We start from the raw sequence: 14,209 nt of genomic DNA, 5'->3' as shown, positions 1-14,209 counted from the left end.
CTTCCCAACTAAGTGGAGACATGCAATAATCATACCCATCAGTAAACCAGAAAAAGACCCTAGCAACCCCACTAATTATAGGCCAATATCTCTAACAAGTTGCTTGTGCAAACTGTTAAGAGAAAATGGTTAGTTTGAGATTAACAAGTGTCATAACAAAACACTCAATTTTATCACCTACCCAATCGGGATCAATAGCTGGTAGATCTACACTAGACCCGTTAACTCAAATAGAAGATCATATTAAAAGGATTTGAAAAGAAAAAAGCTGACAGTGGCTATTTTTTCTTTGATATAGAAAAAGCATGATACCACATGGAGATACAATATTATGCACAAACTCCACAGGTCGAATATTCGAGGTCACCTTCAATATTTATCAATAATTTTCTAACAAATCGTACATTTCAAAGGCACGCATAGAAAATACATATTCAAATTGCATGTATAAGAGGAGGGTATCCCCCAAGGCAGTGTTTTGAGCTGCATCTTATTTGCCCTGGCAATAGATGACATTACTATGAACCTGCCTGAGGGTGTACAAAATAGTTTGTATGTGGATGATTTTGTAATTTATTATTCAAGTTATTCTCAAAGAATACTTAATATAGCAACAAAAAAATATAACCACTTGGACCAATTCATTTAGGGCTTCAAGTTGTCGATAAATAAAACAAATGGCATTGTCTTCTACAAAGACAAAAGATGGTTGAAACAACAAACCATTAAGTTGTATCTTTATGATGAAGAGATAAACATGTGCAATAGTGTTAAATATTTGGGTATAATTTTTGACCAACATTTAAATTGGAAAGATCATGTCAAATATATCAAAGCCAAAGGATCTAAAGCCCTTACTTTATTAAAGAAAATCTCACACACCAAATGGGGTGCAGGACGAGACACAATGTTAATGTTATACAATGCAACAGTACTATCAATTATAAATTATAGCTGTCCAATTTATTCAACTGCCTCAGAAACAGCTTTAAAATCTCTAGATGCTTTACATCATGAGGGAGTATATATGTACAGGAGCCTTTCCGCTCATCTCCAACTGTCTCTATCCTAGCAGAGGCAGGCTAGCTGCCTCTAAAATATTACAGAGATCTAATTACTTTAAGAAGAGGTTATCCTTCAAGCAGGCACATCTCCTGCATCAAATAAATTTCTCAATCAAAATACAAATAATAACCCAAATCAAAACTCATTTACTAAAAAAACTAATCATCTATTGAATTTACATAACATGATACCCAAATTTACCCAAGAAATAAATCTGGTCACACCATAGACACTAAAAAGGGCAAAAATATGCACATATTTATCATATCTTTCAAAGAAATATATGTCCAACACAGAAATGTACCATCAACATGCCATGGAACACATAAGACGGAAGGGTAATCCCTTCATAATCTACACAGATGGATCCAAAAATGAAGCTGGAGTGGGCTCATCAGCCTATTCAAGTAATAAAACTATCCAAATGGGCCTTCCTCTAATATCATCAGTATTTACAGCAGAATTAACAGCCATACAATTGGCTCTCAAGATTATAAAAAAAGGAATTCCTTCAGCACTCATATTGAGCCACTCAAGAATTGCAATTGAAGCAATAGGATCATTTAAATCAAATAATCACCTTGTCCAAAATATACAACGGGAAATACATCAGTTAATTACAAACGGCCTTCAAATTCAAATTTGTTGGATCCCAGCCCATGTAGGCATTGAGGGTAATGAGAAAGCAGATAAAGCTGCAAAATTGGCTTGTACAATCCCCCAACTACTATGAAAGCCCCATATCAGACTGGCTAGCATCAGTTAAACCCTTAATTTATAGGGATTGGCAAAATGATTGGACAAATATACCCCACAAAACAAACTAAAACAAATTAAGAACGAAGTTAAAAAGTGGCATTCTTCTACCCAAAAGCAAAGAATCAATGAGGTTATTTTAACAAGATTCAGAAAAGGACACTCCAGACTCACACATGGTCATCTGATGTCAACTCTGCACACAAACCCAATAACTTGTGAAAGATGTAACATCCCAGTAACAATCAAACACATCTTGATTGACTGTCCCAGATGGCATCATGAAAGAAAGACTTATTTACAGAATAAATCAATAAAGGATATTCTAGCAGAAGGTAATAACTTTTCAATTAATAATATCATTCTCTTCCTAAACAAAATTAAATTGATAAGTAAAATATAATCTTCCCCCCTTTTTTTTCTATTTTTTTCTCGATTTTTCTAATTCCCCCCCTTTTTTATTATTTATTTATTTAGTTAACTACTTAATTTTTTTATGTACTCTTTCCCCCATTCTTTTCCCAGCCCAAGAAGAACCCTAAAAGAGTTCAGAGGTCTGGTTAAACAAATCATTTATAACTAACTAACTAACTCCTTGTCTGAGCGACAGACTGGTAATGATAGGTTCTAAAGAAAACCCATTTCAGTTACAGAAGCCTCCGAGAATCCTTGTTGGATACAAAAATGTATTCAGAGACCTGAAACCTAAATTAACTGAGTAGTTCCCCCATCCCCCCAAAGAAATCCCCTATCCAGATCTAGAGTTCTGCCAAATTTTAATAATTTTTTATCATTTTATTTTTACAGAGCCTGAGACAAGTAGTTTGCAAAAATGCAACAATCCTAACAGAAGGAAGAGCGTACAAGTGGGCTTTTTATATGCCAAACCCATGGGCTCTGAAACATATTGCTTCTTTGCTGAAGACTAACAAGGTAAAGTATTTTTATATGTATCATTCTTCTATAATTTGAATGCCATTCAGGAAGTGTTTGTTCCTACTGGGATACAAATCTCGCTTTTCATAAGGGGAGTATCTGCTTTGCATTGTGTGTGTTGTTTTTGTATTAACTGACAAAAGGATAAAGCAGGTAGGCTTGGGCATGTTGCCTTGACCTGTCGTAGCATACCCATGCCATTGTGTTTTCAGCCACAATTGCTTTTGGGTATGTGTGTATCAAGCTGTTGGTACACAAAGTACAGATGTTCATTGTTTGATTCCTCTGTACTTTTCCCCAGTTGTGATTTTCTGTTGACCATAGCTTGGTTGTGTGTAACTATTGGTGGTTGTGCATGTATCCAAGAGTAATGGAGTTATTCCCCAGAGGGTGGGGAACCATTGTCTTTTGTATACATTGAACAGATACTATCTTAGCTTGAGTTGTGGACTTGTATTTGTAATTATGTAATATTGTGCATGATCTCATCCAATTGATCATAGGGTGGTTGCTGGTATCTTACATAATTTTCTTTTTTGTTTGAGTGTGATTGATGATAAATTTCTTAGCTCTGTGATTTTTGTTTGCTAATTTGGTCATGCCTTGATAGCAAATTTGTTACAGTATCAGTACATTCATAACATGAGTTTAGCAGGTGTTATTTTGTTATTATTAAATTGTTTCTTTCATAAAAGAAGAGCATACTCATAGATTTAATGTGTCTAATCTTTGTAATACCCATGAATACCAGTGTTGCATGGATTTTGAACTGAGAATACAGATAAGTTGGCCCGATAGATGTGGACAGTAAAGGAGCCCCAATAATTGTCATTAAACTAATGTTGTTTGAATTTCTGCTGACCCCCTAGCTTGAATACCTCTAAACCACCAACTCACAGCCCCTTATGGAGCCATTAGAGAGCAGCAACCCTAAAGACTAGGACTGTTGTGGATACCCTGTATTTATTTGTAAATGGGACTTATCCAAATTTCCTGAGCAATGGGCTATAAGAGCAAACTTATGCTGCAATTCACATGTTCAGTGTGAGAAAAGATTTGTTATTACTTTTGTTTTAATATATTGATTGCTTAATCTAAGGATTATTAGGAAATTTGATGTTTTACTTAAATGACAAGACCGTTTACAGTAAAGTTAAAGTATATTCCAGTATATCAGTAACATTTTAAAATCAGTAAATTTTGTTTTGTTCATGAGACTTACCTGCCAGATATATATATAGCTGTATTCTCCGAAGGTCCGACAGAATTTCAAATTTCGCGGCACACGCAGTGGCCGGTCAGGTGGTTAGTACCCATTCCCGCCGCTGGGAGGCGGGTATCAGGAACCATTCCCATTTTCTATTCAGATTTTCTCTGTCGCCGGACTGTCAACACCTGTTGTCAGTTCCTCCGCCATTTGGATTTCGAAATTTGTTGTCACTTAAGTATTTTGGTTGTTTTTGGTATTCGACTGGATCTGTGACTTGGCATACGCTCTTTGTAGACCGTTTTGATTTTGCTTTTGACTTTTCTTATAATTAAGATGTCTTACCTCTAGCTATCGAGTCTGTAGCTTGGTGAATGTAAGGTGAGGCTATCGAAGACTTTGATAGTTCCTCACTCTTTATGTATGATATGTAAGGGTGTTCAATGCTCTATATAATCGGTAATGAATGTGTGGGATTGTCTGAGGGTGAGTGGAAGAAATATGAAGCCTATATGCTTAAATTGGAGCGTCATAGGCTGAGGAATCTTCCTCCTAGAGTGCATCCTTAGATGGACAGTCAGGTTTTCTCCTTCTAGTAACCCTGTAGTAAATTTTTAGTACTAACCCTGTAGTTTGTTGCTGCAGAAGGTAATTCCCTGGCTCGTGTGGAGTCAATGCGTGCTCTTGAAACTAAAGTGAATGCAATTCAAACGCATAGTGTTAGTGCTAGTGCCCCTAGTGTTGTGGAGGGGCGTCAGATCGGCCCTATAATGCCTCTAGGCCTGGACCTCTGTCGAACTCCCAGGACCAGGGAGGGGGCATGTCGAAAGCCGCATGAGGGTTACGGGGCTTCCCACCGATCTGGCGTCCCTTCGGCAGGTCCTGATGACGCTCACCCAGGCTGCCAGGGATCGTGCTCAGGCACGCATCCTGAAGGATTGCTCTCGTCCTCCGACACGTCCTCCCGCCTCGGGGTTGGAGCTCTCGGTTGGACTCTCGCCCTCTTAAGAGAAGCTTAGAGGAGAGGACGCTTCACGTCCTCTTCCTCTAGACGTTTGTACTCTTCCCCGAAAGTTGCGTGGATATTCCTCTGCAGAAGAGAATAAAGTGTTTTTCGAATGATCACGCTACTCGACCCCCTTGTCGCGCTAAGGCAAGGGCTAGAGCTTCTTCCCTGTGGAAGGAAGTATACGTCTCTCGCCCCTTTCCTTCTCTCAGGTTCAGCCCTTCTCTGAGAGAGTGGCTTCTCCAACGCGTAAGATTTTGTTGGGTTTGCAACAACAGCTGGATGCTCTCATGAACCTTTCAAGATTCGAATCTGCCTGTTAAGAGGTACAGACTTTCACCTTCGTCTCCTGCTTCGAACGATACAGAGCGTCTGTCGTCTAGAGAGAGTGTTTAGTGGCTTCCTATTCGTCTTCCCGAGTTGAGGTGTTGGCCTTTTCTCTTGTCTCGCGCCAGGAGCGCGTCTTGCTCTTCGTGCGCTTCTCACGCTTCACAATGGCGCCTCACCTTGGCGCTCGGCGGCGTGCCTAGCCATGACGCCGCGCGCGCCACGCTGTGACACTCTCCTAGTACTGCCACGGAGCCTCTCGCGCGTCACGCCATGACGCCCCGCGCTGCCGCCGTATAGCTTCAAGTCTTGTGTTGACACCGCTCCAGTTGTTTATCATGTCGCACAACTACCCGCTTCAACATCTGATGTCCTTAATTTAGCTAGTACTTGCTTCGGCAGTACATATTCTCAATTGGAACGATACAGAGAAGATTAGCATGGCTCTTGCGCAAGGATGACACGCTAATCGTGAAGCGTTCCACATTTTTTATGTTTACTATACGTACTCTAGTTGTGACTTCTTCGTTCGCGGGAGTTCCGCTACGATCGGCGAATCGAACTACTTTCACCACTCACTCCAAGACCCGCCAGCTGCGGAAGAACATCCTCTTTCGTCACAGCCTTTGTATGAAGAGAAACTTCTTTCGTCTTCTTCTTCCTCTGATTATCAGACTCTGGCTTTTTCTTAAGGATCTGTTTCCTGAGACTTTTCAACCTTCGGCTCCTTTCTCTCCACCTTCGCAGTTGTCTTTGTCTTAAGGGGAGCGTTTGACAAAAAAATCGGAAATCAAATTTTCTGGGATATTTTATTTATGGCATCATACATATCCTGACTATCTTCTCAGAAAGTTTTATTTAAAAGTTCGCCACAGTTAGGAGTTATAAACAAAACAGTAACCTATCATAGTCAAATTACATTTTTCATATAATGTAATGATATTGTCAGTATATCGGTGGTAATTTCCGTTTAGCTATGAAATAATATCTAATGCGATCTATGGCAACCCTGTGGACATAGTACGCATCAGCGAAAGACAGGAATGCCGCAGGGCAGTCAGTGGCAGTCAGTCAGTAGCAGCGCTTGAGCCAACCTCAGCCGTGTTTTTTGACATTTAGCTTCATTTAGCGAAGTTATATTACTTTGCAGGTCTATTTTTTTGACTTTTCATTATGTCATAAAACATCAAACTGTGTAACGGCAAGCAAATAAATACACAGAGAAGCAAAAATATCGTTTTTCTCAAAACTAAAGTTATCGACATTCAAACTGCATCTCCTTCATAACGCTTTGCACCGATCTCAATGATACAAAAAGTAAACGAAAGCTAAATGTTTGCCTAACAAAGGGGCTTCCATGGGAAGCAACATGAGACCCGCACCACGAGAGAGAGTTTTTTCCCGAAGGAATGTCACTTCAAGAGAGGTAGCAAGTGACTCCTTTCATCTCCAGACTCCTTTGCAACCAGGCTTCATTTTGCACAAGCCTGGAAAGAGTGAGGGGCAGACGTTTGGTCCCTCCTACTGTTAGAGAGAGGTTATTTGATTCCCTTCCTGTCTCCTCCTCTTTTGTTTTTTGTTTCCCAACTGCCTTCCTGTCAAACAGAAAATTGTTTGACCTGCTCGAACAGATGTTCGAGCGGAGAGCAGTGGAACAGGTCTTGACTCGGTGTTCCCGGGATTTTACTACAGATTGTTTCTAGTCCCTAAATCTTTCAGTAGGCTGGAGACCCGTCTTGGACGTCAACAGGTCGAACAACTTGGTCCGGAAGGAAAAGTTCAAGATGGAGCCCTCGCAGTCAATACTAGGAGCCCTTCATCCCGGGGATTGGATGGTATCTTTGGATCTCCAAGATACTTATCTTCACGCCCCAATTCATCCACGTTCGGTGAAGTATCTCAGGTTGTCTTGGGGACTAGGCGTACCAGTTCAGGGCTCTCTGCTTTGGACTCTGCACAACGGCCATACCACGTTGAAAACACCGCTTCTCGTCCGATCAGCGAAGTTAAGCAACGTTGGGTCTGGTCAGTACTTGGATGGTTGACCGCCTGGGAACACCAGATGCTGTTGGCGTCACATTTTGCTCCGAGGGTGTTTACGTCTCATGAAAAACGTTGCGATGCAGTTGCATCTGTCGCACGTCAAGATCTCACTCTACTTGGACGACTGGTTGATTCGAGCGTCGTCGGCGAAGGTATCTGGAGGACCTTCAGTTGACTCTGCAACTCGTGAAGTCCCTGGGACTTCTGGTCTGTGGAGAAGTCGCAGCTGATCCCCTCACTGTCCATTGTGTCTGGGAATTCAGATCTATTCAGCGGCTTTTATAGCGTCTCCGTCGCAAGAACGGCAACTTCTATGTACGGAAAAGTCTCGGCCTTCTTGGAAAAGGAAACATGCTAGGTGAAGGAAGGAATGAGTCTGCTGGGGACCATTTCCTCGCTGGAGAAGTTTGTTTTCTGGGGAGTCTGCATCTCAGGCCTCTTCAGTTCTTTTTGTTGGAGAACTGGCAAAGCAAGGAAGACTTGAAAGAGGAATTGAGAATTCTTCTTTATATAAAGAGGATCTGGGGTGGTGGCTCGATCCAACGAAATTGCAGAAGGGATCTCCTCAAGCTTCTGAACCCCAACCTAGTGTTGTTTTCCGACGGGTCGTCAACAGGTTGGGGCAACACTAGAGGAGAGGAAGTGTTAGGAACCCGGAGAGAGGAACAGGTGTCCTTGCACATCGACTTCAAAGATTTGGCGGCTATCTTTTAGCTCGCCAATTCTTGAGGTCCAAGTTTGCAATCGTGTAGTTCTAGCAAACTCGGACAATACTACTTGTTCCCTGTTCAGCCTTGCAAGAGAGATTATTCTTTGAGCCTATGCTCGCAACATTTCGATTCTCACAAGTTTTGTTGCAGGGGTCGAAAATGTTCGAGCAGACCTGCTCTGTTGGCGCCATCAACTCCTGCCGAAGGAATGGACCCTTCATCAGGAGGTTTGCCAAGATTTTGGAAATTTTGGGGTCGCCATCTTGTGGATTTTTCACGACCTCAAGAACAGCGAGGCTCCTCTATAAAGCTCATCTGTACTCGACCCTGGGGCAGTTGCGATAGTTGCTCTTCCCTGGGATTGGACGGGAATAGATGTTTACGCCTTTTTCCCGTTCTAAATTCTGGGAGAAGTCATACGCAAGTTCGCGGCCTCACAAGGGACGAGGATGACTCATCCCCTCGTTTTGGCCTTGAACCACTGGTTCTCGGAGTTTCTCTTCTGGTTGGTAGGCGTTCCGAGGACCCTTCCTATGAGAGCAGACCTGCTCATACAAACCCACTTCACGAGATATCTTTGAATCTCCCCGCTCTGAACCTGACTGCTTTCAGACTATCGAAACTTGGTCAGAGCGAAGGGGTTTTTCTGGCCAGGTGGCATGGGCCATCGCTAGAGCCAGAAGTTCTTCATCTAAAGGATATATCTAGCGAAGTGAGCAACCTTCAAAGGTTGGTGTAGAAAGAAGGGCTTTTCCTCTTCCTCTATCACTGTGAGCCAGGTTGCGGATTTTCTCCTTTACTTAAGAGAAAAACTCGATATAGCAGTTCCGACTATCAAGCGTTATCGGAGCATGCTTTCGATTGTATTCAGACACAGAGGATTATCTTTGTCTGACAATAAGGACCTCCACGATCTTACGAGCTCTTTCAAGACGTCCAAGGTTCCTCAGCTAATTTCCCCTGCTTGGAACTTGGACGTAATGCTCAAGTTTTTATGTTTAGTCCTTTGAGCCTCTCCACTCTGCATCTCTTAAGGATGTTACTCGAAAACGGCATTCCTCGCGGCTCTGGCTGGAAGAGAGAGAGCGAAGTTCGAGGCCGTCATGTGGGCTTCAAGGAACACAATGCTGTCTATTCTTTAAGCCCTAAGTTCTTGGCTAAGAATGATAGGTCTTCTAACCCTTGGCCTAGACACTTTGAAATTAAAGGTTTAGCAGACCTTATTGGACAGGAACCTGAGGGAGTTCTATGTCCAGTTAGAGCTCTCAAGTACTACCTTAAAAGAACACAGGACACTCGTGGTCCCTTGGATGTTTTATGGTGTTCTGTGAGGCAACCAGTTAAACCTATGTCGAAGAATGCACTGGCATTCTTCATTAGGACGTCATTAAGGGCGCACACTCTAGTTGTGACGACTCCAACTTCAAGTTGTTGAGAGTTAACGCTCACGAGGTGAGGGCAGTTGCTACCTCCATGGCGTTCAAGAAAAATATGGTACTCAGTGACATTCTTAGTGCCACATTTTGGCGAAGTCAATTCGGTGTTTGCCTCACACTCTTGGCAAGATGTTTAGGTAGCATACGAAAATTGCTTTTCGCTGGGACCTTACATTGCTGCTTCAGCAACCTTGGGGACAGGGGTAACTCTGATCCTATCCCCTTTTTAATTGTGTTTTTGTGGTTGTTGGGTCGACTACTGGAGGCAGTCTTCCCAATCCTTTGCAAACTAACGCTTTAGGTGTTGGTTAGGTGGTTAGTAATGCTCTTTTGTCCTCTTTGTATGGTCTATGATCTAGTCACATTGTGGTCACGCCCCGTTGACAGATCATCTAGAAGTCGCCAGCTATATAGGTCACTACCTCGCTGGGGTCTCTAGTAAAGCAGAAGCAGACTAGAGTGGCAGTAACCACTCAGTCAGCTACGCTATCAGATAAGGAACCAAAATAATTTTACCAATACTTGGTTTTTTCCTAATTCTTGGCTGTCTCTACCCCCCTCCAAAGGTGGTATTCAGCTATATATATATCTGGCAGGTAAGTCTCATGAACAAAATGATATTTTAATGATAAAATAAAGTTTGTTCATACTTACCTGGCAGATATATATATTCATATTGCCCTCCCTCCTCCCCTCAGGAGACAGTGGCGTTAGAAAATCTGAATAGAAAATGGGAATGGTTCCTGATACCGCCTCCCAGCGGCGGGAATGGGTACTAACCACCTGACCGGCCACTGCGTGTGCCATGCGAAATTTGAAATTCTGTCGGACCTTCGGAGAATACAGCTATATATATATCTGCCAGGTAAGTATGAACAAACTTTATTTTATCATTAAAATATCATATTTTGATACAGGGATACAGATAGGCGAATTGAATTTGAAAACTTTTGAATTATTTATTATAGCGTTAGTCTTTGCATTTGAATTGTTTTCAGAATTGACTTAAATTTTGTTAATTTCCTTTCAGATTCGAGCTGTCATAGACAAAGTATTCCCCTTTGAAGAGGTGCCTGCTGCATATGAGACTTTATTGAATGGCCATACTAGAGGAAAAATTGTCATCAAAGTTTCTTAGACTAATATACAGAAGTACAGTATTGTACAGGCATATAACAGAACTCAGGTATGCAGTCCACATCTCAAAATGTGTATTTATTGTATTATCAAGTTATTTCTTGAGTTTTGTGCAATTTCATAACATATCCCAGTGATGGTACTGTTTCTTCTTTTTGAAAGTATTTTCCACTAATAGTTCTGACATCTGAATTATTCATCATAATAGAGTTGTCATGAGGTGGATTACATAATTTCTTGTGGTAAAAACAGATATGTTTTCAGTCAGTACTTACTTTTATGCTCTGAGGTAAAGTCAGTTTTGGCATCAGGAGATAAGTATGTAATTTTTACAAATACGGTGAGTGATTTTGTAAGACAGTATAGAACACTGGATTTTCCTCTTTACTGTCAAGAAATATAATTCTGCATTTTGCATGAAATCCCAAATGTTATTTGGTTCAAAAATGGGAAGATACAATTTTGAACTTTTAGTTGTTTGGAACGATATAGAAAACATTATATTTTACATGTGGTGTTATTGCTGCATACAATTGTATCATAGTTTAACATCATAATTTTTGATGTGCTCAAATAAAAATGCTGATGAATTTCGTGTTTGTATAACCAAAAACGTGTTGTGATTTGTCATTCTTATTAATGCACAGGTTGAGAATTTAGTGCCAGAAATTACTGACTGAAGATAAGCAGCTTATCTACTTGAACAGTTTCACTTGGACCTCCAGAGTATCCCAGTCATCATTTGTTATTGAAGGAGACTGCATCAGTTGACAGTCAAAGGAAGATGAAGGTAATAGGTTAAAAATTAGTTAGAAAAAAATTCTGAAATTATTTACTGCAAAAATGTAAGGAAGCCGAAATGTTTTAGGATATGTAAGAATAGAATAATGTTGGAACCATGTGGCAACTCAACCAGTCATATCATGAAGCCAGGCATTATTTACTAAGCTATAGTCTAAGATCTCAAGATAATTGAAAAATCTTGTACCTCTGTTCTGGTATCACAATAAGGAAGAGAGGGTTACAGTATCCAAGCTCACAGACAAAGTAAAAAATCATAGGGTTTTGGCAACACAATTAGAAAGCATGGGTCACAGATGTTTAGTTTTCAGATTGGTATTACCAGCGTTTCATCCTCAAAGAAATTTTTTATCCAGAAATAGCTAGAATTTCAAGTCCTAGTAGTGTTGGATGATGCACCTGGCCATTCTGAATCTGCATGATGTGAAGAGGAAATTGTTGAAGTTTTATTTTCCTTCCTGCACTACTGCATTCATGCAGCCTCTTGTCAAGGTTATAATTGTCAGAGGTTACAGACACCAGCCTAGCAATTGATCACATTCAAACAATTGATGACCCAAATCTTGACATTTTGTAGTGCTGGAAATCATTCACTAATGCGGTTGCAGTAACATCTATAAGAGTAGCAATCTGTGAATTAAGGTTTTGCCAAAAACATAGTGTATGTTGGGAGGGCTCATGGAATGAAACAAGAGTTTAAGAAAATTCTTCATGCAGCAACTTAATTATTTTTCTTAGACTTCTTGCATCACTCCATCCATGCTGATGATAAATAGCCATCATGACATGATACCTTCATTTCAAAATCATTGTACATTAAACCACTCACTCTCCTATTTACATATTCTGTATTCTAGCACACACTACGCTTTTATCTTACTTTTTAGTGCTCTCAACACATTACCTTCTTGATCATGCATCCTCAAAGCCCTACACAATTCACTGTCCACTAGCAGTTTTATCATAAGCTTTTCCCATGTTCATATATTCCACATACAGATCTGTCACTTCCCATAATTCCTCTAATACCAGTGCTTCATTGCTAACACTTGATCCACATGTCCTATTTCTCATCTAACCCCACATCACTCCTCCCCTGTCAATCCTTTTGTTGAATGTCTTTCTCAGTCAAAATCCCATGATATGTACTCTTGACATACCAAGTACAGCATTATTGGGGTGCCTCCATACTAAAAGTCACTTCTGTCATCCTTACCCATATATAAAGGAACCAAATTCTTCTTCTCCCCCATTCCTCTTGGACCTTTTCCTCATTCAGACATAATCACTGCTTTACCATTTTACTACAGTATCTTACTTGTCATTCCACCCACTGCAGGTACTCTTCAATTCCTCAACCTCTTTGTTATCATTCACACACAGTGAGTAGTCAGGTCCAATAACATTCTGGAATTTATACCAACCTCTTCCATTCTCACATCATTCAGAACTGCCTACTCATTTAGCCTCCAAATTTGATATCATTTCTCCATTTGGTTCATGTGTCCCCAGGCCTATTTTCTCAATACCCTTTCTCTCTGCATTTATTTATGTAAAAAACAACATATTCCAGTGCTTTTTGCTCATTTTGCCCTGAAATACATTATTCAGCATCATGTAATGTACACGATCTTCTCAAGTCATTTTTTTTATTAGCTTACCCCCTAATTTTATCATCCCACCACTTACTGATTTAATCCATTTTCTTGCTCTCCTGAATCTACAAATAATGTATCTGATTCAAGGTCTTTAATTCCTGTTCTTCATTTTTGTTACTGTCGTTTTGTGAATAATGTTCCCAAGTTTTGTTTCCAGTAGTTGGCTCACATCTTAAATTGTTGAACAAAAACTCAAGTCCTATTAATTTAACTAATCCCAGCATAATAACTTAATTCCTGTAGTGTAATAAGAAATATTAGCATATTAGTGTGTGCACAGCGGTTTGGATATTATTTATACACTGTTCTTTTAGTCCTCCAGTGTCAGAAATTCGATAGGGTTACTGCTGCAGACGTCATTCGCAAACCCACTATGTTGTTTATTTAGTGTTTCGTGTATATTATGTATTTTTTTCTGTTTCTAAATAGATTTAATTACTTTTCATGACATAAATATGGATTTTTAGATATGAAAATCATGCAAATATGATATTTCGTTTTTTATAAAAGGTAATAGACCTGGCGCAAATCGCTGCGTCTCTTGCACTTGCATCATTGTTTTCGTTCACAATCCTAACCTCGAGATAAGGCGGTTTTGATTCAGAAACCAATTCATGTAGGGTCATTTATCAGATTTTTGTAGTAGTTATAAATGATTTTAATATAAAATTTTATGGCTTATTTACTCATTTTTCGCTATAAATCTGGTACGAGCTGATAAAACAATGCAGGTTCATTTTGTATGTATTTTAACTTCATTATATCTTATGATTTAATTTTATTCTAGTTGCTAAAAAACGGAGCATTCACTCATCCATTAACTCTTTACCTGAATAAACAATTAAAAATATCGTGAATTTCTTCGTAAATTACGATGTTACGAATGAAAACGAATAAAATATGTCGCAAAGAACGCAACTGGGCGGAAAACAGTTTAACGTTCTGTATAAGAATAGCTCCTGAACGCCTGCAATATTTCGTCACCAGAGGTCTCCACTGGCCCAGCTGATTGCAGTTCGTTCTTGTGTGCCGTTGTCAGTAAGTCCTCATCCCAATTTACCGCTTTAGATTAACTCTAACCAGTTTTATTAATCGTGACTTGCGTTTATTAGGTGTGTGAGGTGTTT

The 14,209-nt window shown here is 40.0% G+C and overlaps 2 protein-coding genes and 2 non-coding genes across 6 annotated transcripts in view; all 4 read left to right on the top strand.

Annotated features, from left to right (window-relative positions):
• LOC136849311 (reticulon-4-interacting protein 1 homolog, mitochondrial-like) overlaps positions 1-11,413 on the top strand; it is a 96,510-nt gene extending 85,097 nt beyond the window's left edge. For 2 of the 3 annotated variants that reach the window (XM_067122655.1, XM_067122657.1), the window contains 2 exons: positions 2,629-2,754; positions 10,517-11,213. In XM_067122655.1, the coding sequence (XP_066978756.1) occupies positions 2,629-2,754; positions 10,517-10,624 (234 nt within the window). In that variant the 3' untranslated portion in view covers positions 10,625-11,213. Of the gene's footprint in view, positions 1-2,628; positions 2,755-10,516; positions 11,214-11,270 lie in introns of those variants that run through there. The other variant, XM_067122656.1, reaches the window with a different exon arrangement.
• Positions 1-14,209, top strand: part of COX6B (Cytochrome c oxidase subunit 6B) — a 526,203-nt gene that overhangs the window by 505,050 nt on the left and 6,944 nt on the right. The window lies entirely within an intron of this gene.
• Positions 5,684-5,788, top strand: LOC136849343 (U6 spliceosomal RNA). The gene has a single exon (XR_010856297.1). It is a non-coding gene; the product is annotated as a U6 spliceosomal RNA (small nuclear RNA).
• LOC136849344 (5S ribosomal RNA) lies at positions 7,253-7,371 on the top strand. Its single transcript, XR_010856298.1, has one exon. It is a non-coding gene; the product is annotated as a 5S ribosomal RNA (ribosomal RNA).

This window comes from Macrobrachium rosenbergii, chromosome 20 (assembly GCF_040412425.1).
Source record: "Macrobrachium rosenbergii isolate ZJJX-2024 chromosome 20, ASM4041242v1, whole genome shotgun sequence".
Lineage (NCBI taxonomy): Eukaryota > Metazoa > Arthropoda > Malacostraca > Decapoda > Palaemonidae > Macrobrachium > Macrobrachium rosenbergii.
Note: the sequence above shows the minus strand (reverse complement) of the source record. Positions and strands in the feature narration are given on the sequence as shown.